At 38.0% G+C, this 25,709-nt stretch overlaps 1 protein-coding gene across 1 annotated transcript; it reads right to left on the bottom strand.

The window, feature by feature from the left end:
- Nucleotides 1-273: 273 nt before the first annotated feature.
- Nucleotides 274-8,128, bottom strand: LOC135434543 (cationic amino acid transporter 2). Its single transcript, XM_064691154.1, has 4 exons — nucleotides 7,741-8,128; nucleotides 5,970-6,230; nucleotides 826-1,608; nucleotides 274-758 (listed from the first exon to the last, which is right to left on the bottom strand). The coding sequence occupies exons 1-4, from the start codon at nucleotides 8,105-8,107 to the stop codon at nucleotides 355-357; spliced, it is 1,815 nt and encodes a 604-aa protein (XP_064547224.1). The 5' UTR covers nucleotides 8,108-8,128; the 3' UTR covers nucleotides 274-354.
- Between the last annotated feature and the right edge of the window lie 17,581 nt (nucleotides 8,129-25,709).

Genomic DNA, 25,709 nt, shown 5'->3' with positions numbered 1-25,709 from the left:
CCTGTAGTGGGAGCGAGATAAAAAACAGCGATGCCGTTCTATCGCACAAATCATATGGAAGAGAGTAAGCCAAAGGAGTTTCCTGTAGTGTGAGCGATCAAAAGATGTCATATGTATATTTTACTCGCTCGTTGGACCAGATGCAAACCAATTTTTGGAGACCACCTATTTTACTCTGCATGTCCGGTCTATATGTTTTTTGGTTAGTGATTCAAGACAAGACGTGCATCAATACCAGTGTGACTTCGTTGGCTTTTTTGGAATGTTCCTGAGTTGTTTTAGTATAATTATTTAATCAGCACTTTGAGATCTTATAAAATAATATTTTAAATAACTTTAGAGCAGTCCTATATGCTAATGATGTTCTTGACTTATAAATGGCGCTTCGCTAGAATCTCTAAGTAGGGCAATGGAATTGTTGCGTTGCTCCCTCAGATTTAGACGACTGTGGCGGATGCCATAAGAAAGAAAGATGACCAGTCCAATACCAATCCATATACTAACGCGCATCCAAGTTAATATATCCAGTTTTATCATCAAATATATATTTATAAGTATAGAAATGCCTGGCAGCCAGGGCACCAGAGGCACTTTGAATGACAACTTAGCTCCGGAGGTGGGCTGACGCGATATGATGATCAACATAATTATCAATGGTATGCTAGCAAGTATTAAAAAAAGCACATTATATTTGGTCACATGTTCGTGATCTTCCTCGAATTTAGTAAGAATATTCGAGAAAACCAGGCACCAGATCGCTGTAAAGGTTAGTTTAAAAGTCAACCAGAATAACATTTAACTATTTCACATTTTAACTTACAGAACAAAGTAACAATAACTGTGTTACAATGCGCGCTGACTGTTTGGTGGGAACAAACTGGTTGTTGGTATTTAGAAGACGTCTCCACATAGCGCATGACTGCTCCAGGCCAGAGCTTATGATGCGCCCACTTCCAAGGGTGCGACTGTCGCGACGATCGTCAACCTCGTAGCGCAGTATAAGCACACAGCTTGCCACCATTGAGTACGCCAGCAGTGTGCCAATGGACATCATGTTGACCAACTGGCTCAGATTAAATACGGCCGCCAGTATACCACACAACAAGCCCGTCAGCATTGTGCCTTTGAATGGTGTTTTATACTTATTACTTATTTCGCCTAGACATTTAAACAGCAACCCATCGTTGGACATGGCAAATACAATGCGCGGAAGAGGAAACATAGCACCCATTAGACTAGCGCACAGTCCAAACATTGCACCTATGGATACTACATATTCAGCCACTTGCCATCCATGAATACGAAAGACGTGTGGCAGAGGAGCACTCTCATCCTGTGCATAGTATGGCAACATCATAGTAAGGACGATGGACACACCAAAGTAAGCCAGAAAGATCGTCGCTAGCGATACAATCACTGCAAATGGTATTGATTTTTTTGGGTTTTTAGCCTCTTCACCAGCTGTAGCAATGCAATCGAAGCCTATGAAGCCATAAAAACAAACAGCTGCACCTTTGATAACACCAGAAATTCCATACGGCATAAAACCGCCATCGCCATAATTCTCGGGTACTGCAGATTTAGGAATATTCCAGTTACTGCTGGAAACTAAAAGAAAATTAATGATCTTTGATATGATCGCGAACAGAGATGTATATATGCTGAAATAAACATTATAGTACACATATAATATTTATTTTCAATAATAGTTTCTCACAAAGTGTGTGACAGCAAACAATATTTATTTTCTTTAACAGTTTCTCACAAAGTGTGTGATAACACCCAGTATTTATATTCTATAATAGTTTCTCACAAAGTGTGTTATAACACCTAATATTTTTTTCTATAACAGTTTCTCACAAAGTGTGTGAGCTAGAAATCTACAGGGGCAGAATTAACATAAGAGTCATACTGTTCACTATTACTATAATGTAAAGTTCGTATGTTATAAAATGAATTATTGCGGCTGTGATTTTTATACCCTGAACCCATTAAAAATGGCTAAACAGGGTATATTGTTGTTTTTGTGCAAATGTATGTAACAGGCAGAAGGAAGCATCTCCGACCCCATAAAGTATATACATATATTATTGATCAGCATCAATAGCCGAGTATATCTTGCCATGACCGTCTGTCTGTCTGTCCGTCTGTCCGTATGTAAGAACGCAAGGATTTCAGAACCTATAAGAGCTAGAGACTGAAATTTTGGCTGTAGGTCCTCCAAGTGCCCGCGCAGATCGAGTTTGTTTCCGATATTCGATAACTTTCCCCGTTTCCAAGTAATCGATATCGAAATCCGGCTTTCTGAGCAATTTCGGCAAATAATATGAGCTAGTGTCACCAAACTTGACATGTAGCTTCTAGAATAGTATGTATGTAAATATCAAGTATCTTTAATTTGATAGCTATCGCCACCTCCCCGCTACCACAGAAAAGCTATTAATAAAGTTAATTATCCAACTTGTATTGCCCATCAATTTAAGCCACAATTTATATGCAATTGAATGTTTGAGAATACACAAATATTCTTTATTCTATTCTAAAATAAGATGTACTGTCGAAAATTTAATTAAGATCGGTTAAGCAACACAAAAGTTACGTGCGCACGTGTTAGCAGCATAGCTGCTGTGCAAATTCCAAGAATTTCTGTATACATGTACACACACACACATTAATGCGCGTCTGCTTTGAATTCTATCAACAGCATTGCAATTGCAATTGTATTGTTTTCTGTGCTGCTATTTTAATTGGTTTTTTTTTTCATTAAAGCTCAAAACGCGGTTAGTTGCGAGTTCGAACCATGCCAGGCAAACAATTTTTTTTGTATTTTAATTTTTCTTTATTACTACTAAAGCAAACGGGCGCGTAGCGCGAGCTGCATTTGGTGTGGGAAGAAGAGGGTTCAGGGTATCCCCTAGTCGGCAGCTCCCGACTAGAACCTCTTACTTGTTAAACAATTTAATTGTAGAATTTATTGACTGCCTGTCCCTTCTAGCACACAATAACTTGCATGTGCCGAGCTGATCTTTGCGATACAATTTGCCGTTTTCTGCAAGCCCATGAATAGATTTTTACGGCTTAATAACAATCTTCCAACTGAAATGCATCTTGATTTTTCTGGCAATAGTGCCTTGATTAAAAGTAAGCTTAAAAAAATTTTTTTTAAATCTTTACTTTTTACATTTTCTATAAGTTTCATGTTTTCTGTTTAGTTATAGTTATTATAAGGTTATATTATTTTAATTTAAAATAACCTGAAAGCTACCAGCATTGGATAATAAATAAATAAACCTTTAGGTACTCCACTTATGGTATCTGCCATGTGTCCTATAAGCTGTCTGGTGTTCGATATCTTCCTCACATTTTTCCGCCGCCTTCTTGGCCAGTTTTCCGACAATAGCTTTTGTGTATATTCCAATTCCGAAAACCTCAACGAGTATAGGGCCTGCCCCCCATTTTGGAACACCCATTAGCCGAGTTGTCGCCGCATCGCTTTCAGCATGCCTCAAATTCAGCCTTAACACAGAACTTATTATTTGCTGAGGTTATATACCCAAACTTGACAATTGACTTGAACACCCAACCCAGGGGTGTTTCACACTTTTGGAAAAATGTATTCCTCCTTGGTGGAAAAAAGATTTGGTGGGTTTTTCACCATCAAATTTATTTCCATGGATGTACATAAAAAATCATTTGAGACGTGTTTTACATTTTTGGCAAAATCCAAACTGTCTGACTACACAGGCAAAACAGCTCGCAACTGATAAGAGCAGCATTTTAATCATATCTTCTATTACTTGCTCTGCGAAGCAAATGCTTAAATATCGCTCTTAAGATTACATTTACATTAAGCTGGCGCTCTTCGCTGTAACGATCATTTTATATCCCTAGCATTAACTTATGGGACGGCCATGATGCTGCGCGTTGAGTTATTTAAGTTCGTTCGCTTCGTGCATTTGGTACGCATCGTCCACTGTATTATTCAAACATATTAATTGTCGCAATTGTCGCTTCGCTTAAATCGGCACGTACCAATTTGGGTTCGCTTGCCTATGTAAGACTATTGTTCTTAAATAATAAGCACAGACCAATCCCGGGTTTAAACAAATTGGAACACAAGAAATAAAATAAAGTTATATTTCTATTTGTGAAAGCTATTAAAAAAGCTCAATAGAGCAACACAAACGTTTGTATGAAAGTTGCTTCTTTTCCATCCGATCAGTGTCAAAAACATTTTTTAAGCTTTTTGAGCCAGCGTCCTGTGCGGTAGCCAGCCCGCCGAGCTCAGAGCCCGCTCATCGTCTCGCAGAAGGAACACAGGCAGCATTCCCAGTCGATCCCATCTTGTTGCCGACAGTCCCAACTTAGCCCTCGAGCTCATGTTTTTCCCCAGGTTCGATAAAGTGATATCTCTCGTAGAGACCATACTGCAAGCGTTAATACATACTAGCGCTAAACATAACAGTGTCTAAAATGAGCTCCTTTAAGGTAGAACTGTGGAAAGCCAACGGCGTCTTTTCGAAAGCGAATGAGATCTCAGCCTTCATCGAGCTCTACCACATCGATGTGCTTCTGCTCACGGAGACTCATTTCTGCTCTCGTATCACCCTCAGAGTGCCAGGAAACACTCTCCACACCGGAGAGTGGCAGCACCCACCTTTAACGTGGCCGTTAAAGACAAAAGGTTTGTTAGCAAAGGCATCAAAGCAGGTGTCCCACAAGGCAGCTTCCTCGGGCCGATGCTGTACACTCTGTACACGGCGGACCTCCCCATACAAGGACAAAGCAGTGCAGCCTCCAGCCCCGCGAGACTGCTGGTGGCAACTTACGCGGATGACACTGCCTTCCTAGCTTTGCACAAATATCTGCAAGCTGCAACAAATTCAGTGCATGACTGGCTGCTGCAGGTCAGCTAACTGGAACGTCGCCATAAACTGTGCCAAGTCCGCTTGCGTCATCTCACGCTGCGCCCAGACAGTTGCCAGGGAGTACGGTTTGATGGAGAAACCAATCAGCACACTAGCTCATTCTGATACTTGGGCGTCCGCAGCAACGAGAGTAAAATTCTTGAGACGGCTTCAAAAGCTCGACTGGCTACTAAAACCCCAAACCAAGCTGCATGTTTCCACGAAGGCACTGCCTGTCAAAACGATGTTAACGCCTATCTGGTCATTAGCGTGCTCCAGGCCAAGGCAGTACGCAAGGTTGCCGGCCTGCCATGGTACGTGACAGCCGACGCCAACGAACGCGATCTCCGCCTAACAATTATTATTATTTAAACATGTCTCTCCCCAGTATTGTAAATTGTAAATAAGTACACGGTAAATATCATATGAATTATATAATAGTAACTATACACCCTTTCCTTAGTCATTCGCTCGGAAAAGATCAGAAGGCACTGATCGATTCCAGCGCAAAATAAAACATATATAAAAAAAAAAAATTAATAAAGAAAGCTTTTTGAGAAAATTTATTTTATACGTGCCACGGGCAAGGCCGGGTTATACCCGCTGGTCTCTCTATAAAAAACTGTTTGCCCTGACTGACTGAATGATTTTTTGGTTCAACGCACAGCCCAAACCAAGTTACCTTATATGGTAAAGGTGGATGCTAAGAGAAATTGTGAAAAACGCTTGTTTGTAACTTTTTTGTTTACCATCCGTTCGGCCTTAAACTCAAACTCATTATACAACTTAAATAAAAACGTGTTTAAGCGATTTTAGAAAATCCACCCGCAACTCTAGAAATTTGAAATTTCTATACATAATATTTATAATTTTATTTCGTACATTCTTAATCAGCCTCAATACCGTCTGTCGTTCATCTGTCTGTTCATCAATTCTGCTGTTAATATCGATCAAAAACATTCTTTGGCCGTGGGTATAAAAATAATGTCAAAATCAAATACTTAATCATATTAATATTTCATCGTTGTGAATGCTACAGTGTCGTGTTGTGCTTGAACTCACCCTTAAAGAGTCCTGCAATAATGACAAATAGCACCACGCCGAGATTTATCATAGTAAATACATTATTCATTCTGGTGGACTCCTTTGCGCCTGATGCAATTGCCCAAGAGAACAGAATAGTCACTATAAACGCAAAAATATCCGGATAGCTGCTGAAGCCAGGCACATGGATAGGCAGATGTGCAACCAGAAAATCGCGCATGGCATAGCCGCACAATGAGTCCAAATAAGTGCTTAGCCCTTTGACAACACTGGCGGAACCTATAGATTGAGGAATCAATGGAATTCAATATGCTCATAAATCTCAATAAAAATTCTCTATTCTATAGTGACCGACTAAAAGATACCCTGAACACAACGCCGAACTGCCGTAACAATCATTCTAGCTTACTTCTGTTTCAGTTTAATCGGCGGCTGTGATACTTTTTTCCTCCGCCCAACAATATGGGAAATGCGCTCGCACTTAAGTTTGGAAGTAAAATGCTCAGGGCATAAATGTGTGGCAAATTGGGCCAATCCTTCCTCTCCTAAAGAGATAAATCAGATTTATGAATATAACAACTAAAAAATAAAATATTTTGACTCAAGTGCTTAAAAGGCTTGCTCGAAAACATGATTTCTTAATCTAAATGTCGGGCACTGTCGACTAGAACACTCTTGTTTCATTGGGGAGGTATCTTAGATTTGAAATGTTCTTTTCCTGCATATACTATACGATAACCTACACACTACACACAGCTTGGTGTTAACTTTTTTTATACCCTGAACCCATTGAAAATGTGTCAAAAGGGAATAATAGTTATGTGCAGATGTATGTATCAGGCAGAAGGAAGCATCTCCGACCCCATAAGGTATATATTTTCTTGATGAGGATCAATTGCCGAGTCAATCTATCCTTATCCGTGTGCCTGTCCATCTGACGTCCGTATTTATGAACAAAAGTATCTCAATGCCCGCGCAGTACAAGTTTGTTTCCAAGAATCGATAACCTTCTTTTCGAGCAAATCTCTTAGGTTTTCAAGGCTAGAGTCTCCAAATTTTACATGTAGCTTCTTGAATAGTAAATATATATAATAAGTATCTATTTTATAGCTATTGCCACCCCGAACTATCCACTAATTTAAGCCATAATAAATATAATTGTCTTCTTGAGAATATAAGAATATTCTAAAGCACAATAAGATCTACTGCTGAAAATTTCAACAAAATCGGTTAAGAGACACAGAAGTAATTAACGAAAACGTGTGTTCATATTGTGCAAACTATCGAAAGTTGCAAGAATTTCTGTATTTGTTTTATTTTTTGTGCTGTGTGTATGTGCTGATATTTTAATTCTTATTTTTCTCGTCGCAGATGAATTTTTGTTATGGCTGTCGAGTGGTGCCGTTGGTAAGTAGTGCGGTCGGTACGGGTTTGAGTTCAGCTTGACGTTCACTTGATGTTGGTAGAAGAGGGTTCAGGGTATCCTCTAGTCGGGGCTTCCGACTCGAACCTCTTACTTTTTATATTTATGCTTATGCCCTATTCTTAAAATCGATTTTTATCGAAATACCGAGATATAAAAAGAAAATTAGTAAAATTGTCTACTCGAGAATGTATATGCTTTAAATCATTAGCTTTCATAGTTTCCGAGATCGACACGTTCATACAGACAGACATGATTATATTGAATATAAAAACTTTATTTAAATCCTTCCGCCTGAGCATTATACTTGTTTGATACATTTTCCATTGGTCGAAGGTAAAAAGATGTAGCTAATATCATACTTACCGATTGCGTACTCCAATATAAGATTCCATCCGATTAGAAACGCAATAAATTCTCCAATGGTCACATAACTGTAAATGTATGCAGAGCCTGCCTTGGGAACACGAGCACCGAATTCCGCATAGCAAAGACCAGCAAACATTGAGGCTATGGCAGCTATCAAAAAACTGATGATCACAGCTGGACCAGCATAACTTTTAGACACCTCCCCAGCCAGCACATAGACGCCTACACCCAGCGTACTGCCAATCCCAAGAACCGTCAAATCGAAAGCGGATAGCACTTTGGCTAACTTTGATTCACTTGAGTCCTCAAGCGGCTTGCGACGTGTGAGAACGCGAAACAATTTTGTTACGTACCAGCTCGGCATGCTGAAATATATGAATACAGACACAACTTGACTATAGATCGATTTTTCTAAATTGAACGAAAAAAATGTTGGGCAGTTAATTATTTGTATGCTCAATGTGTATCGAATTGACACAGTAAATTGCCAACCGCGGTACACGGTGGTTTGTCTGTATGTCTTCGAAACCTATAAGATAATTAGTGGGCAGGTGATAATGCAAGATCATAAAAAATGTGATTTCATAGATTTTATGTATTTACGCTGTTGTCACGAGAAGGCTTTTATCGCTGTCTTGTGATCTTCGGAAAGTTTAGTTTCACTCCCAAATCGACCAAATAAAGGCCTCAAATCTTAAACAAATCGATTAATTAATTTTTCTGCAGATTGTAGTAGATTGCATTAATTATTTTATTATTAATTTATTGAATAAATTAAACTTTTTAAAAACATTTAAAATTGCATTCTTCGGCATCAACGATTCGATTGTTGGTTCGAAACATTGTAATCTACCCGAAATATCCATTTTACAAAAAAACGAGAAAGAAGTGCTATCTTCGGCACGCCGAAGATTTAATACCCTTGCAGACCCAACCTTTTCAAAATGCTCATAGTGCTTTGCCCGTATCTAAGAAGCACAGGGAAAATAGTTAATGCCGAGTATGGTTAAGATACCTTGAAAAACAAAACAGGTTTCCATACAACAACTTAATTTTCGACCGATCGTTCCTATGGCAGCTATATGATATAGTTGTCCGATCTTAATAGGATTTTGCATGTAATTGGGGAGCGTAGTAAAACTAATAAATACCGAGTTTGGTCAAGACATCTTGAAAAACATAAAAATTTTCCATACAAAAACTTAATTTTCGACCGATCTTTCCTATGGCAGCTATATGATATAGCTGTCCGATCTTAATAGGATTTTGCATATATATGGAGAGCGTAGTAAAACTAATGAATACCGAGTTTGGTCAAGATATCTTGAAAAACATAAAAATTTTCCATACAAAAACTTAATTTTCTACCGATCGTTCCTATGGCAGCTATATGATATAGTTGCCCGATCTAAATAGAATTTTGCATATATATGGGGTGCTTAGTGAAACTAATAAGTACTGAGTTTGGTCAAGATATCTTGAAAAACATAGAAATTTTCCATACAAAAACTTAATTTTCGACCGATCGTTCCTATGGCAGCTATATGATATAGTTGTCCGATCTTAATAGGATTTTGCATATATATGGGGAACGTAGTAAAACTAATAAATACCAAGTTTAGTAAAGATAACTTTATAAACAAAAATGTTTTTCATACAAGAACCTACTTTTCGACCGATCGTTCCTATGGCAGCTATATGATATAGTGGTCCGATCCAGCTGGTTTTGACATTTGAACTGCGTGCAACAGAAGGAGGGACTTCTGCAAAGTTTCATAAAGATAGCCTTAAAACTGAGAGACTAGTTCGCATAGAAACGGCTGTTGATACTGATCAAGAATATATATACTTTATGGGGTCGGAGATGTCTCCTTCTATGCGTTACACATTTCACGACAATATTATAATACCCTCTGCAAGGGTATAAAAATAAAAATTGAAAACGAGTCTCGTGTAAGACCTCGGAGAGCTACAGTAAAACATGAAGAAGCTCTCCATTGGTTTAATTTGGGTTATGAATGAATTAAATCAAATAAAACACTTGCAGAGCAAATTTTATGAAAAAATTCAACTCAATTATCAAATAAACTAAAAAACCTTTTGGGAATACATACTAGAGGAGTGGAATGCCATTTCAAATACCTTTATAAATTTAGTGTACAACATTCCAATAAGGTTAGCTGAAGTGATAAATGGTAATGGGGCAAACTTAGTATTAATTAAAGTCAAATTTATAATTTTACGTACTTTCTTCATTCAAAAGTAATTACTATTTTAATTTTTTTATTTTATGTTATCGCCGTTTACTTTGCACTAACTTAAACAATTTGTCTACCGTTTCACCTTTTTAGTTATTTAATTTCTATATATTATTCGAATGTCACATCAAAAAGAAAGCTCACGTGTTATTGTATCAAACCAAATTTGGCTATCAATATAAAAAGTAATTGTTTCGTTTTAAAGTTCTAAGAGATCCTGGTAGTCTTGCGTTAGTATTGCAAATGATGTTTTGGACTGTATGCGAACGCTTTAAATATCGCATTTAGGCAATACACAAAATTGAGATTGTTAAGAGTTGTGCTAATGAACTATTTCGTTTGCAATGCTGGCAATCGCAGCATTGTTTTCGGTTTTGCAGATGGGTTTCCCGCTAGACTGAAATACTGCTGCTTTAATGCGTAAATAAACTTTTTCTCCCTATGCTACTTAGCTTAATGGTGACATTCCTAAAGTCGAAAAAAAACTTTCATTCATGAAACCTTTGTCCCCCATATACCATCCAAGAGCGGTCTATTTTGCGAAAGACACATTAAGTACATTTTATTAAAGCTCTTAAGAAATGAGTTTGAAGCCGATTACATACAAACTAATTTCAATTTATCGAGAAATTTCCACAGTTGAGGGTGGCATTTCCAAAATTGTTTAAACACGTATACATTTAGTTTTCATGTAGTGTTTAGATAAAAAGTCTGAGGCCGATGAGACGAAACTTAAAAGTTCGGCTTTTCACAAAGATCTTTAACTCATTCGACCCCAACTTTTTTCCAGTGGCTTGAAATTTTTTTATTTTTTTTAATCAATTTATATTAATTTAAGAAGTATTTATCTAAAATTTCAGGTAGCCACGCCCATCCGCTTGGGCGCTACCGGAAGTTGCTTATAAGCAACGTTGGGCAATGGTTGTATATAAAAAAATTTTATTTTTAATGAAAACCACGAACAATTTAATTTACAAATTTTAAGATATTAAGTATGATAAGACAAAAAACAGTTTTTATTGTTATTACAGCAAAGATGTACCTTACACTTAAGGCATTTGGACATTGGAACCTGTACTTTTTTGTCTGTTGCGAAGACACACTGCTCGATGGAGAGCCAATGGATGATATCGGGCTACCCCTATCTAGACTCGATGGTCGACCTCTTTTTTTTTGGATTGAAGAAGATGCAGTACATTGCAAAAGTGCATCAGCAATTTCAAGGTGAAATTTTAGTAGAGAAATATGTTTCTGCTTCGGATATAGAAACTGTAAATGTTTCCTATACAGCAGCCAAGCATTTGTAATATATGTTCCTAAGCACCAATAAAAGATTCTTATGTACCATTTTCTTGAGCGGTGATTGACCTTGTAGAGCTCCATGAGCATATCTGCCAAATCCACTCCTCCCATTCCCTTATTGTACGAAGCAACAATCGCAGGCTTTTCAACATCAATTTAAGCTTTTTCTTTTTGGCTCCAACGCTTGCACATTCCGACAAGTTGATGGTCTACACATGAAGATATAAGTTGAACTGGCTTATTGTCGATCCATTTCAAACATACTATATTATAATTGATTTCACATTTCAAATCAAAAGATCCTCTTCCTCGCTTTTTGAGTTCTGCATCTGACAGTAACTGGCAATTGGTAATTCGATTTTTATGAACAGTACCTGTCGAAAATATGCCAATTCCCTTCAAAGAAATTAGAAGGCTTACTGACCTAAACCAGTTATCGAAATATAGCTTAAAGTTTTTATGTTTGGGAAGACCTTTTGCCTAATATAAAACTACATCTGAAGATATTCCCAATCCATATGACGGGCAGGTGCCTTCACCAACATACAGTGTAAAATCATATACTAATCCAGATGTTCCAGCATTTCCAAACATTTCTAGACCCCATTTGTAGGGTTTAGCTGGGTTGTATTGTTTGTAAGTTGGCCGACCTTTGAACGCAATTATTTGTTCATCAACGCTTTGATGTTCTTCCTGAGGAAGTGTACTGAAGTTTTCTTAGAGGATGTTTAGTAAGGGGCGTATCTTGTGCAGCTTGTCGTAGTTTAAATCTCCTTTTTTAGGTTGTTTGCTATTTTCATTAAAATGTAAGCATTGCTTAATTTTTTCAAATCTACTGCGTGGCATTGCATCTGTTGTAGCCGTAAGCTTTAAATTTTGCGACCATGCCATTTTGAATTGTGGCAATTTTAAAACACCCAAATATAACAGAATTCAAAAATAAAACGGTTTATATCCCCGCTAGTACATTTAAGCTCTATGCCAAACTCTTGCAGTCCATATAAATCAGTTTGCTGTGTGATCAAATCAATAGCTCGAGTGTCAAAAAATGTGTAGAAATAGTCTACTGGTGTCATCACCTTCTCAACTTTCAAAGTAGTGCAATCTTCCCAAATACTTTCTGGAGCTTCAAATGACGTTGATCTCCATTTCAGTGTCTTCAAATCAATTTTCTCAAAGCAAGTATCAGCAACACTGCATTGTTCTTGTTCGCGTTCATCCGCATTGTCAAGAAGGCTGATTTCTATAGTTTCTTCTCTTTCCACGTTTCCTTCCAAATTCATCTCCAACACAGCAGAAATGTCTTCAAGCTCATCTTCCCTTTCTGCATCACTAGAGAAATCTTTTGACAAATCTTTCTCTTGCCCAATGTTGCCCACAAGCAACTTAATAACTTTAAAAATAACTCACCTGATAACTATTTAATGGAAATCCTATCTGAGTTTAACACTTTAAAGATTAATCTTTTCTGAAAACTATTGCATTTATGTAGGATATGATAATCAACGTCAAACACGTAGTGGCTGTCGGTTCTGATCGTGTCGTCTGTAAATTAGCAGAAGTCGCTCGAACGTTTACAGAATGTAAACGAATTAGAGTCAGTCGATACCAATAACTCATAAGCATCGGACGCACGTATAATTTTGTAACTCCTAAAAGATTAAAACTACATCTAAGCCGCATTAAGTTAATTCCACAATCAATAAAAAACATTTGCGTTATACCGAAACCTGGGATCGTACAAATTGGGGGCTCGACCGAGATTTTTGATTGAATAGACAAGAAAAGAACGAATGCAGGGCTGTGTTATATAGGCATAAATTGCATATACTACGTGTATTGGCGATGGTAAAGTTTGACGCTGATATAAATTGCGAAGTTGCGACTTAAGGAGACGTGCGCGGAAAACGCAGAAGGCTCAATGCAGAATTTCATGGGATTGTGAAATTCGGTGACAGCAGAGGCATCGTCGGAGGCAGCGAGTGCGAAGACGCAGCGAGCTCAGTGCAGAATTTCATGGTGTTGTGAAATTCAGCGACAGCAGAAGCAACGAGTAGAAGCAACGCGCAGTAGCAACGAACAGGCAGCCAAAACGGCACAAAACGACGAAGGCAAGAGGCTTATGCATCGTGGTGAGTTAAGCAAAGCGATTTCGTATTAGAGACGAGAGCAGCGTTCGATAGTCGACAGCGCGGAAAAGCAACGAGAGGCAGCCAATTAAGTTTTGCATGTGCAGAAAGTGGACGTTAGCAGAAGCGGTGGCTGTTCGATTTATCTGAATAAACACATAAAAGCTATATCGATATTATCCGATAAACGTATGCAGTTGCATTTTGCAATAAACAATAAGATCTGAAAATATCAATTCTTAATATTTAAAATATTTGTGCAGTTGTAACGATGCAGGTCGATGAGATAATGGTATTGAGAGTCGCGGACTTGCGACTAAAATTATCCAAGCTTAGTTTGCAGACGACCGGTGTAAAACGCGACTTACAAAACAGATTGTTACTTCATTATGGCCACCACGACGAGGAAGACAACGATGAGTCTGTTATAACAGCTTTAAGTAGCCCAGGACAGAATGTTGCATCAAATGAAGAACGAACAGAAAACAGATCGTGGTTTACGTTAAAAGATGTAGAAGGCAGTGTTTCACAATTCTCAGGCTCTGATAGTCGAGACATTAATCAATGGGTTGAAGAGTTAGAGGAATGTGCGATGACAGTGCAGTGGAGCAGACTACAACTTTTTATATACGCTAAACAGTTGTTAACTGGGGCTGCAAAATCATTTGTTCGTAGTTTGCGGAAAGTTCGAGACTAGGAGTCTTTAAAATCCGCACTTCTTGAAGAATTTACAATAAAATTGTCCACGGCAGAGATTCATAGAATTTTACAGAAGCGCCAAATGAAGAAAGGAGAATCCTTGCAAGAGTTTCTGTATGCTTTAATGGAAATTGCAAAGCCAATAAACTTGGATGACGCTAGTTTGATTGAATATTTTGTAGCAGAACAAACAAAGCAATGTTGTATCAGGCCAGGGATATTAGGCAGCTAAAATTTCAAATTGAGGCCTACAAAAAGTCTCGCGGCGGGTCGGAACAAAAGAGCAAGAATTGGTCGCACACAAACAGAGAGGATCAACCAGTCGAGTCGACCGAAAAGGCAAAAAAGTGTTTTAAGTGCGGAGACGATTCTTATTTTAAGAAGGACTGCAAAAAAGTTTCTTTCAATTGTTTTAAATGCGGACAGCCAGGGCATCGCGCCGCAAGCTGCAAAGTTCAAATTGTCGACAATCAGGTAGAAGAATGGCTAGCCCAGAAGATTATTAAGCCGAGCGTATCAGAATTTGCCTCTCCAGTGGTTTTGGTTGCAAAGAAAAATGGGCAGAAACGATTATGTTGCTACTACAGGAAACTTAACGAAAAAATTGTTCGACATAATTTACCAATGGCACACATGGACACAGTATTAGAAAAGCTTCGGGGTGCAAAGGTGTTTACCACACTTGACTTGACCAATGGTTTCTTTCACGTCCCAGTAGATGAAGACTCGCAAAAATACACTTCCTTTGTTACTCAGAACGGTCAATATGAGTTTCTGTATGTACCGTTTGGAATTGCGCGACTTAGTTAAGAGTAATGACGCAGTTGTATACATGGATGACGTCATCATTCCAAGTAAGGATATAAACGAGGGGGTACAGAAACTAAGTAGACTTTTGACGGTGGCTGCAAAAAATGGATTGCGCATAAATTGGACCAAGTGCCAGCTGTTGCAGACAAAAGTACAGTTTCTGGGATACATAATTGAAGACAACTCAATTAGGCCAAGTAAAGAAAAAACTGAGGCAGTAGCTAACTTTCCCATCCCAAAAGATAAAAAAGCTATTCAACGATTTCTTGGAATCACGTCATGTTTCCGAAAATTTATTGAGGGCTATTCTGTTATTGCTAAACCACTATCCGACTTGTTACGCAAGGACTCCAAGTTTGAATTCAATGATCAACAACAGGTTGCAATTGAGCAGTTAAAGGTTGCTTTGACCAGCAAACCTGTTTTGCAGTTATATAGTCCGGATTTAGAGACAGAAATACATACAGATGCGTCGAAATGGGGCTATGGGGCAGTTATGTTGCAAAAGAGTTTTGAAGATGGTTTCTATCATCCAGTGCAGTACATGAGTCGTAAAACTAAACCTTGCGAAGAAAAGTACCCAGCTTACGATCTCGAAGTTCTTGCTATTATTGAATCCTTAACTAAATGGCGTGTTTATCTGTTGGGAATAAAATTCAAAATAGTCACGGATTGTAATGCATTCACAATGACAATGAAAAAGAAAGACGTTCCATTGAGGGTAGCGCGCTGGGCAATGTACTTGCAGGACTACGATTTTATAATAGAACATCGATCAGGTTCAAAGATGAGGCACGTTGATGCCTTAAGCCGTGTTTCCTGTTATATGCTTACCGACACTATCGTACACCGGTTAAGAGAAGCGTAATTAGCGGACGAATGGGTGAAAGTTATACGGACTCTTGTTGAAGAGAGAGCATTTGAAGACTATTAAATAGATAATAAAGTTTTATTTAAGGACCCAAACAAAGAGCTCATTGTAGTACCAGCCCAAATGGAAAATGAGATTATATTGATAGCGCACAAACAAGGTCACTTTTGTGCAAAAAAGACACAGGACTTAGTTGAGCGATCGTATTTCATTCCGAAATTGAAGGACAAAGTAGCACGAATTGTTGACAGTTGTATAGAGTGCATTATTGTTAACGAGAAATTTGGCAAGCGAGAGGGGTATTTAACGCCTATAGATGAGGGCGATAGACCCTTATTGACTTACCACATTGACCACGTTGGGCCAATGGAGATAACCAAAAAGCTGTACAATTATATCTTTGTGGTGGTTGATGCATTCTCGAAATATGTTTGGTTGTACTCTACTCGAAGCACAGGTATAGATGAAGTCATTAAGAGCTTGGAAGTACAGGCTACAAACTTTGGTAATCCTTTACGAATAGTGTCGGATAGAGGCGCTGCATTCACGTCCCATTTATTTTAGTGAATATTGTGAAAAGCGTAATATTCAACATTTAATGATTGCAACTGGAGTTCCGCGTGGTAATGGGCAGGTAGAACGCATGCACAAAATTGTGGTACCGATGCTATCGAAGTTGAGTCTAGGAGATGCAGGTGCCTGGTACAAACACTTGAGTAAAGTTCAACAAATCATAAATAGCGTAGAGCCGCGAAGCACTAAAGTCTCACCTTTCAAGATATTAACTGGAATGGACATGCGTATAAGTAGCGAGCCGAACTTAAGAGAATTAGTGAAGCAGTCGTTAATAACAGAGCTCGACGAGGAACGTGAAAAATGTAGAGAGGAAGCTCGTGAAAATATAAGGAAAATACAAGAAGAAAATAAAAAGGCTTTCAACTTTAAGAGAAAACCAGACAGACAATATCAAGTTAATGACATGGTAGCTATAAAGCGTACACAATACGGGACAGGCTTAAAACTTAAGGGAAAGTATCTCGGACCGTGTAAGACGTTGACAGTGGCAGAGTTTATGAAACCATGGCTTGACCAATCCGAGGCGAATTGTCCGTCAGGACAGCCGAATGTAGGATATGATAATCAACGTCAAACACGTAGTGGCTGTCGGTTCTGATCGTGTCGTCTGTAAATTAGCAGAAGTCGCTCGAACGTTTACAGAATGTAAACGAATTAGAGTCAGTCGATACCAATAACTCATAAGCATCGCACGCACGTATAATTTTGTAACTCCTAAAAGATTAAAACTACATCTAAGCCGCATTCATGTTCTTTTAAGTTAATTCCACAATCAATAAAAAACATTTGCGTTATACCGAAACCTGGGATCGTACATTTATACACTTTTAGTTTTTGTTATTATTAAATAAAAAAATTACTCATTTTAATACCTCTTCCGAATTTTACAAATATATTTTCGCCGACGCAACTGCAGTCAATTTAACATAACTTCGCCAATTGGTCTCCAAATGAGCTATCTTTGCATTATATTTTGAGTAGACACATACAAGTTCCGTTATCATAACGGATCAGCAGACAAGAATAAGGAGAGCGCTTACCGTTAGCCGTTAAAGAGCCGAAATTGCTCTCAAGCAACGTTGGGGTCGAATGGGTTAAAAATGATTTTGAACCCGATCGGATAGAAAACAAAAAACTTTCATGCAGCCGTTTTCCACCAATTTAGCACGGTTGCGGGTGGAAATTTCAAAATCGATTTAAAACGTGTTCTGAACGCCTTAAAAAATAAGTTTGAATCCAATTGGCTTGTACTTTAAACTTCGTCTAAATAGTCTTTGAATGAAATGAATATTCAAAGATAACGTGAATCTCTACCGCTTGCTACCCTTTAGTCAGTCAGGACTAATAGTTTTATATATTGAAAGGTAGAGCATAGTAAAGAGAATTAAATATTCTTTTTCCAAAAGAATGAAGAGTGCCTTAGAGGGAGTTCCCATTTTTATGCCCTGGGTAAAATGAATATATTGATTTTGTGCAAAAGTATGTAACAGGTAGAAGGCACCTTTGACTCCATAAAGGTTATATAAATATTATACAGGACGATGAGCTGAGTGGATCTAGCCATTTCGCCATTTTTTGTCTGAAACATAAAAAACGTAGTATTGGTGGAGTTTGCCATAGATGCATATCTGGTGAATCAGTGAAGGCTATTTGTTCCTCTGATTTCACAGTTATTCGCGTGTACTACCGTTTTTCCGAAATTGTGATCCTAAATTTTGAAATTTTTTGTTTATTGTTATCTTTTTTGAAAATATATTTTAATAACTATCTGATATGCTATTACTTTTAACTAGTAACTTTTAGCAGAGTGAGGATCGGGGGTTCATAGTTTAACAATAGTTTTGCTAGTTTGTTTTGAGGATCTGCAACCTGACACTAAGGCATCGATGTACTAGATCTGTTGGATACGCCCTTTTAGGTCTTCTGCTTCGCCTTCTTAACATGTTCCTTGCCGGACATTCAGATGATTGTGAAGCTTAGACAGATAGCACGCTGCTTGTCTTTTGACAACGTCGTCTATCATTGGCACGTTAAGGTCTTTCGCGATGTCACATGTACGAATATACCATTCGGATCCAGAAATTGTTCGCGAAGTCTTGGCTTGAATAATGTGAACTTTGTTCAGTGTGTTTTTTGCGGATGGGGACCTTATTTCGGAGTGAGAGATTGTTGTTGGTGTTGAGAAGCAAGCTCATTCACATGATCTTGCTTTTTACGTTGTTAGTTATCTCGGTGACATGCTTCTTAACAGTAAATTGTCTATCGAGAATGACTCGATATTATGGTCTCCACCATAATGACGGCCTGCTGTATGGCGCTGGAGGTCACTGGATGCAGTTGGTAGTACATGCCATGTCGAAGTACAGGCCTGCGTGTAAGTTTCTGAGACCAGCATGATCTCTACTTCGTGTTTTTTCAGAAACAGTTTGCGCATCTGGATAGTCACTATTTGTGGTAATTGATGTGCTGCGATCGACTGCTGGAGTCCGTGAAGATCATTTGCCACCCAAGAACGTATAATATAAATTCTCACAAAGATCTTTGAAAATGAATTCGAAGCTGATCGGATGCTAAGAAAAAAACTTCCATATAACCGTTTTTCGCTAATTAACCACTGTTGTGGGTGGAATTTCCCAAATCCCTAAAAAGCGTATTCATTAAGTTCTTATTTACAGCTTTGAATATAAGTTTGAAGCAAATCAGACAAAACTCAAAACTTCGCCCACTAAACCTTTGAAACGCATTTCTACTAAAGAAGTTTGCAAACTGCGAAAAATCTGAAACATGTCTCCATTGATTTTTCATATGAATCCTTGAAAATGAATTTGAGCGCGAAACGTCAGCCACCAATTCTTTGCCCCCATTTCCACCGAGGAAGATGGATGAATTTTCCAAAAAGTACGAAACACCCATCTGATGAATTTTGACAAAGATCTTTTAAAAATGAGTTTGAAGCCGATCGGATTGTAAACAAAAAAGTTGCAGGTTCTAAGGGATGTGCGTTGATCACCAATCAGTCAGTCAGGATAAATAGTTTATATATAGAGGTTATTAATACGCACACTAATTTGTATACCGATGTACTATAATATTCTCATTAAATGTGTATATGTGTATGCGTATAGGAGACATCTCCGACCCGATTAAATTTATATATTCTTGATCAGAATTATCAGCCGAGTTCATATAGCCACAGTGTCTGTTCGCGTATCTTTTTCTATGCAAACTAGTCTTTCAGTAGTCCAACTTTCTTTCTTATGGATAAACTTAGGATGCGTTCAGCCATAAGTTTTGAAGTATGTTCTGGTCTACGGTCAAGAAGCCTGCTATCACTGTTAAGGTTGAGTTCAGCTCCGATCACCTGGTATTGGCTTTAGAGATGCAGATCTCACAATGTGCTTCCTTGTCATGCGAATATTTCCCCAGTAGGCTTGAGCAACTGGTAAATCCTAATATGATTCTAAACGCAAGCAACCGAATTTACCCTGGACCTAAAAGGGCGTCTTACGCATTTCAACTTGGCCTCGCCTGAAGATGCTGCTTTTTTACTCGGTTTCCGGGACACAGATTATCTCCCGTCACACCCATATCACCGCACGAGCCTCTTCTTCATATACAACGGCACAAGTCCACAAAAGTTTCAGGATATGATGGAAATGATAGATGAGGATGTCTTTTTTTTGGCGCTGCTTTTTAATTGTATTATTCTCTTATCGTCTCAATAGAAATTTGCAGTTATCGTTATGATTTTAAAAAGGCAAGGATCCACACCTTTGGGACCCATCGAACTTACCGCCCTATAAGCGTACTGTCAACATTTTCCAAAATAATCGATAGCATTTTTCTTGGTAGAATGTTGGCAGTCAGTGCAACCAATAACGCATTTTCTGGTCATCCATTTTGATTTCGATCCTGTTATGGAGAAGAACAATTACTGTTCTTGTGTCCTTTTCGACATTCGAAAAGCGTTTGATCAAGTATGGCATGATGGTCTCTTATCTCCCTCGGTTACTATTTGGAAGGCTGTTGAACCGAGAGACATCAGATCTAATATTTTCTTCCCTGCTGTACTGTGCATCATGTACACAACCAGCTTGCCAGTTCCAGATGTTAATGAAACCATCTTAACAAACTACGAAGATGTCACGGCATTTCTAGCTTTGAGCAATATCGCTATTGTATCTTTTGACACGGTCCACCTTTTCCTGAAGGGATAAAGTCGTTGGACTACCCGATGCAACATAGCTGTTAACGGTAACAAAAGCGGACACTTTAAGATACGATGACTTCCGGATACCATATAATAAAAATCAAAACTATCTTGGCTTAACTTTGGACAACACATCTGTCAAACCTGCAATGTTAAATGCAAAATCGTACAAACTAGACTTGTTCCTAAGAAAACATAGTGTCCTTTCTTTACGATACAAGATATTAACATAAAAATCTATATTAATGCCAGCTTGGACTAGCTGTAACAAAATCTGTACCACTTTCGAGCAGCTAGAGTCAGATCTTTATAAAATTGTTGACAATATATTAATTTTTATTAAAATAAATAAAATAAACCGATTCACCTGTCGAATTCTTAAGTAAAACATACAGTCTGACCGATTTTATGAACGAAGATCTCCGAACCTATAAGAGCTATAGGCTGAAATTTTAAACGTAGGTTCTGATAGTGCCCGCGCAGTACGCGTTGGTTTCCGATAACCGATAACTTGTCCGATATCGATATCCTATTTTATGAGCAAATCGCTTAGGTTTTAAGAACTAGACTCACCAAACTTGATATGTAATTCCTAGAATAGTATATACTGGTCAAGTATCTTTCATTTTATAGCGACCGCCGCCTCCACCTCATAGCTAGAAATCAATTGGCACTACCCACTAATTTATTCAATAATAAGGGGCGGCATCCCAATCAACGCAGTTTTTCTGTGCGTATGGAGCAGATAAAAAGACGTCTGCTCCGTTTCATTGTTTATTTGCAAGAGAACAAGATTAACATAAAGCTTCTGATATTAGCAGCTTTATTCTGATATCGATTCACCGATAAGGATTGTGTCATAGTTGCACTGACACAGATAATATTTCAATACGTATATTGAAGAAAAGCACAATTAAATCATCAAGATTAGTAAAGAAACTCAGAAGTTATTAACGAAAACGTGTGCTTATGTTGACACGTGTTTGCGGTAGCAAATTCTAAGAATTCCTGTATACATGCACACTCAAATTCATGCGCGTCTGCTTTGAATTCTATCAACAGCATTGCAATTGCGATTGTATTATTTTCTGTGATGCTATTCGAATTCGTTTTTTTCTCATTGAGACTTAATTGTTGGTGTAGCTATTGAGTAGAGGCGGCGGAAAGTAGTACCATCAGTTACGAGTTCGAAACCTACCCGGGAAAGTATTTTTTTTTTTTGTGGCTGTTGCGTAGAGGCAGCAGCAAGTAATGCGGTCAGTTGCGAGTTCGAACCCTGATATATTTTGCTGATATAGCCCCCCGAGGAAGAAGATTGTCGTGGTTTTTATACCCCGAACCCATTGAAAATGGGTAAAAAGGGTATAATGTTTTTGTGCAAATGTATGTAACAGGCAGGAGGAAGCATCTCCGATCCCATAAAGTATATATATTCTTGATCAGCATCAATAGCCGAGTCGATCTAGCCATGTCCGTCTGTCTGTCCGTCCGTCCGTCTGTCCGTATGTATGAACGCAAGGATCTCAGAACCAACAGGAGCTAGAGACTTGAAATTTTAGCTGTAGGTCCTCCTAGTGTCCGCGCAAATCGAGTTTGTTTCCGATATCCGATAACTTGCCCCGTTCCAAGTAATCGCTATCGAAATCCTGTTTTTTGTGCAATTTCGGCAAATAATATGAGCTAGAGTCACCAAACTTGACATGTAGCTTCTAGAATAGTATATATATATAAAATATCTTTCATTTTATACCTATCGCCTGTTGGAAGAAGGGGGTTCAGGGAATCCCCTAGTCGGGAGCTCCCGACTAGAACCTCTTTCTTGTTATACCCTGAACCCATTAAAATGAGTAAAAAGGGTATTATGTATTTGTGCAAATGTATGTAACAGGCAGAAGGAAGCATCTCCGACCCCATAAAGTGTATATATTCTTGATCAGCATCAATAGCCGAATCGATCTAGCCATGTCCGTCTGTCTGTCCGCCCGTCTGTCCGTATGTATGAGCGCAAGGATCACAGAACCTATAAGAGCTAGAGACTTGAAATCTTAGCTGTAGGTCCTCCTCAATGCCTCAAAGACCTCAAGAGTTGCTTTGGCGCACTTGGCAGCGTCAATTTCGCCTTGTTCGCCTATCCGCAAACTCGTCCCTTTATAATCGATATTTCCTTTCTCAATGAAATCAATTCAGCCCCTTGACGATCAATTTTCATCATTTGATGCATCAGGCTTAATAGTTCTACAAATATAAAAGAAAAAAATCTATTAAATATGGATTTAATTCGAAATTGTTTTATTACATTACCTGAATGATTGCATTGAGCTTGTGAGTCATTAATTCCTTTAGTATTTGGTGGATTATTAGTTAAGCCTGAATATAGGTGAAATAAAAATGAATAAAACATATATAAAATGTAAAATTATGTCAATAAGTTACCTGCTAGACTGTAATTTGGACTATTGTCGTATCCTCCTCCATTTTCGCTGCCATCCAAAACAAAATTGTACGACAAGCTCATTGTTATCAGAATTTAGTCAATTAACAGAAAGTAGGTGTGTATACCATTTTCTTCAAAATGAAGTATTTTTCCTGATATTTTTTCAACGCTATGTAGCACTACTTTCGAGTTGAAATTGAGTTGTTTTGAAGAGAATATGCCTACAAAGGTGGAAAAGTAAAAAATGGCTATAGGTCAACAACTGTTGTCAAATACTTGCCTTCCCTTTTGCTGATGTTATTAGCAGACAGCCACTGCGCTAAGCGAGTATTAAACTCGTTTGAACTGGAATGTTCTGTAGGTAGCAACTCTTTGCTATCTAAAAATAATAAATTAGACTCAAATTTCTTTTCTACTTCATTTTTATTAACAATCTCTAGGTCAACAACTAATCGGCCATGCAAAATTTTGTTGTCAATTTCAATAATTTTATATATTTTATATATGTTGCCATCCTTGCTAAGTAATAAAAAATGATTGTATAAATTTGAATCTATAATGTCTTTCAAGACAATGGGTCCAGTATATAATAAAAAAGTACTAAACTCCGTGGCCTTAAGTCTATCGAGATTGTTTAAAGATCAAACTTCTCGATTGAATTCTCCAGGCAAAAATTTTTTGAAGTGCGTCAGTTTATTATTAAGAGAAGTTAGGGATTGTCGACTCAAAGAAAAGGAATGACCTTTGGCTCTCGCTAAAGCCACTAAAACGGATTTTGTGACGCCAAGACAAACTACGTGCATATAGTCTAGTGGAAACTGATTTACTAAATCAATCGGCAAATCTTCAAGAATGAGTTTGCTTTGTATGATGTGGTGGATGGGGATTTTGCATATATATGAGGAGCATAGTAAAATTAATAAATGCCGAGTTTGATCAAGATATCTATATAAACAAACAATTTTTTCATACTACAACTACATTTTCGACCGATCGTTCCTATGGCAGCTATATGATATAGTTTTCCGATCTTAATAGGATTTTGCAAATATATGGGGAGCATAGTAAAACTAATAAATACCGAGTTTGGTCAAGATATCTTGAAAAACAAACAAATTTTCCATACAACAACTTAATTTTCGACCGATCGTTCCAATGGCATCTATATGATATAGTTGTCCGATCTTAATAGGATTTTGCATATATATGGGGAGCATAGTAAAACTAATAAATGCTGAGTTTGGTCAAGATATCTTGAAAAAGAAAAAAATGTTCCATACAAGAACTTAATTTTCACCGATCGTTCCTATGGCAGCTATATGATATAGTGGTCCGATCTTAAAAGGAGTTTGCATATATATAAGAGGAGCATGGTACAACTTATAAATGCCGAGTTTGATTAAGATATCTTAATAAACAAAAATGTTTTTCATACAAGAACCTACTTTTCGACCGATCGTTCCTATGGCAGCTATATGATATAGTGGTCCGATCCAGCTGGTTTTGACATATGGCTATATCAACTCGGCTGTTGATACTGATCATGGATATATACACTTTTTGGGGTCGGAGATGTCTCCTTCTATGCGTTACACATTTCACGACAAAATTATAATACCCTCTGCAAGGGTATAAAAAAGTTCCCTTGGCAGAGTTCGAACACGCAACTGACCGTATTACTTGCTGCCGCCTCTACTCAACAGCCACACCAGCCAAAAGAAAATAGTTTCCTCGGTAGGGTTCGAACTCGGGAAAAAGAAATTTGTGTATTTTCAAAAAGTCAATTGCATTTAAATTGTGGCTTATATTGGTGGGCAGCATAATTTGGTTTATTTACTTGATTCATACAAAGCTATAAGGTAGTAGCGGGGAGGTGGTGATAGTTATAAAATGAAAGATACTTGATATATATATACTATTCTAGAAGCTACATGTCAAATTTTGTGACTAGCTCTTATTTTTATTATTATTATTATTATTATTTTGATCGTTGGGCTTGATGGATGAGTACTTACTATTGATATTATATTAACTGTTCTTAACTCCTCCCCCTATGAACGCGGACGTCCTCGGACGCGATGCAATAGCGTGTTTGGCTTGTGTTGGAGCGTTCTATTGGAATAGCTTCTGGTTGAGTGGTATCCCCGTTGCAGCATGCAGAAGGGTATATATGAGATCTTGTGCCCTTCGTGCGGTTGATGTTCTTCCGCAGAGGTGAAGAGACGTTAAGTGCACTGACTGTATACTAATACCCATGTACAGAATTAAAGCACATGAAAACGACGGACTGTTATGTGGGAATTCCAGTGGCTAGGTGCCGTAGATGTTGATCGCTCCCTATTCTTTACCCTCCCAACCTTGGTTACTTGTGATTCATTTGGGTGGTTACCCCTTAACTAATGTTTTATTCAATTTAACATAGACAATATAGCTTCAGCGTAGGATCGTAGCGGCGACGGACCTTATTTGGTACATTTTAATTGAGGTAAACTTCAAAAGACTTTCACATGGTCCAAATGAATATGCTTTACTCTTTAGCATTTTCTTCCTAAACTAATGTGTAACCGAGCGGTGTTTACTTATTTAATATACTCATACTAGTACACAAGCATTCTGAGTGCGATAAACCCGATTTAATAATTCGTTCTCCAATAATAGGCCGTTCTGCCTTTAAGAT

This window comes from Drosophila montana, unplaced genomic scaffold (assembly GCF_035044405.1).
Source record: "Drosophila montana isolate Dmon_TW-CO22-7 unplaced genomic scaffold, ASM3504440v1 contig_3363_1, whole genome shotgun sequence".
Lineage (NCBI taxonomy): Eukaryota > Metazoa > Arthropoda > Insecta > Diptera > Drosophilidae > Drosophila > Drosophila montana.
This window is presented reverse-complemented; position numbering and strand designations above follow the sequence as displayed.

Excerpts from the sequence above, each read along its gene's own strand:
- LOC135434543 (XM_064691154.1), bottom strand. The coding sequence starts at position 8,107 with ATGCCGAGCTGGTACGTAACAAAATTGTTTCGCGTTCTCACACGTCGC. Across the intron at positions 6,231-7,740 it reads TATATTGGAGTACGCAATCG|GTTCCGCCAGTGTTGTCAAA; the intron begins GTAAGTATGATA and ends CTCAATCTATAG. Across the intron at positions 759-825 it reads AACACAGTTATTGTTACTTT|CGATCTGGTGCCTGGTTTTC; the intron begins GTTCTGTAAGTT and ends TAACCTTTACAG.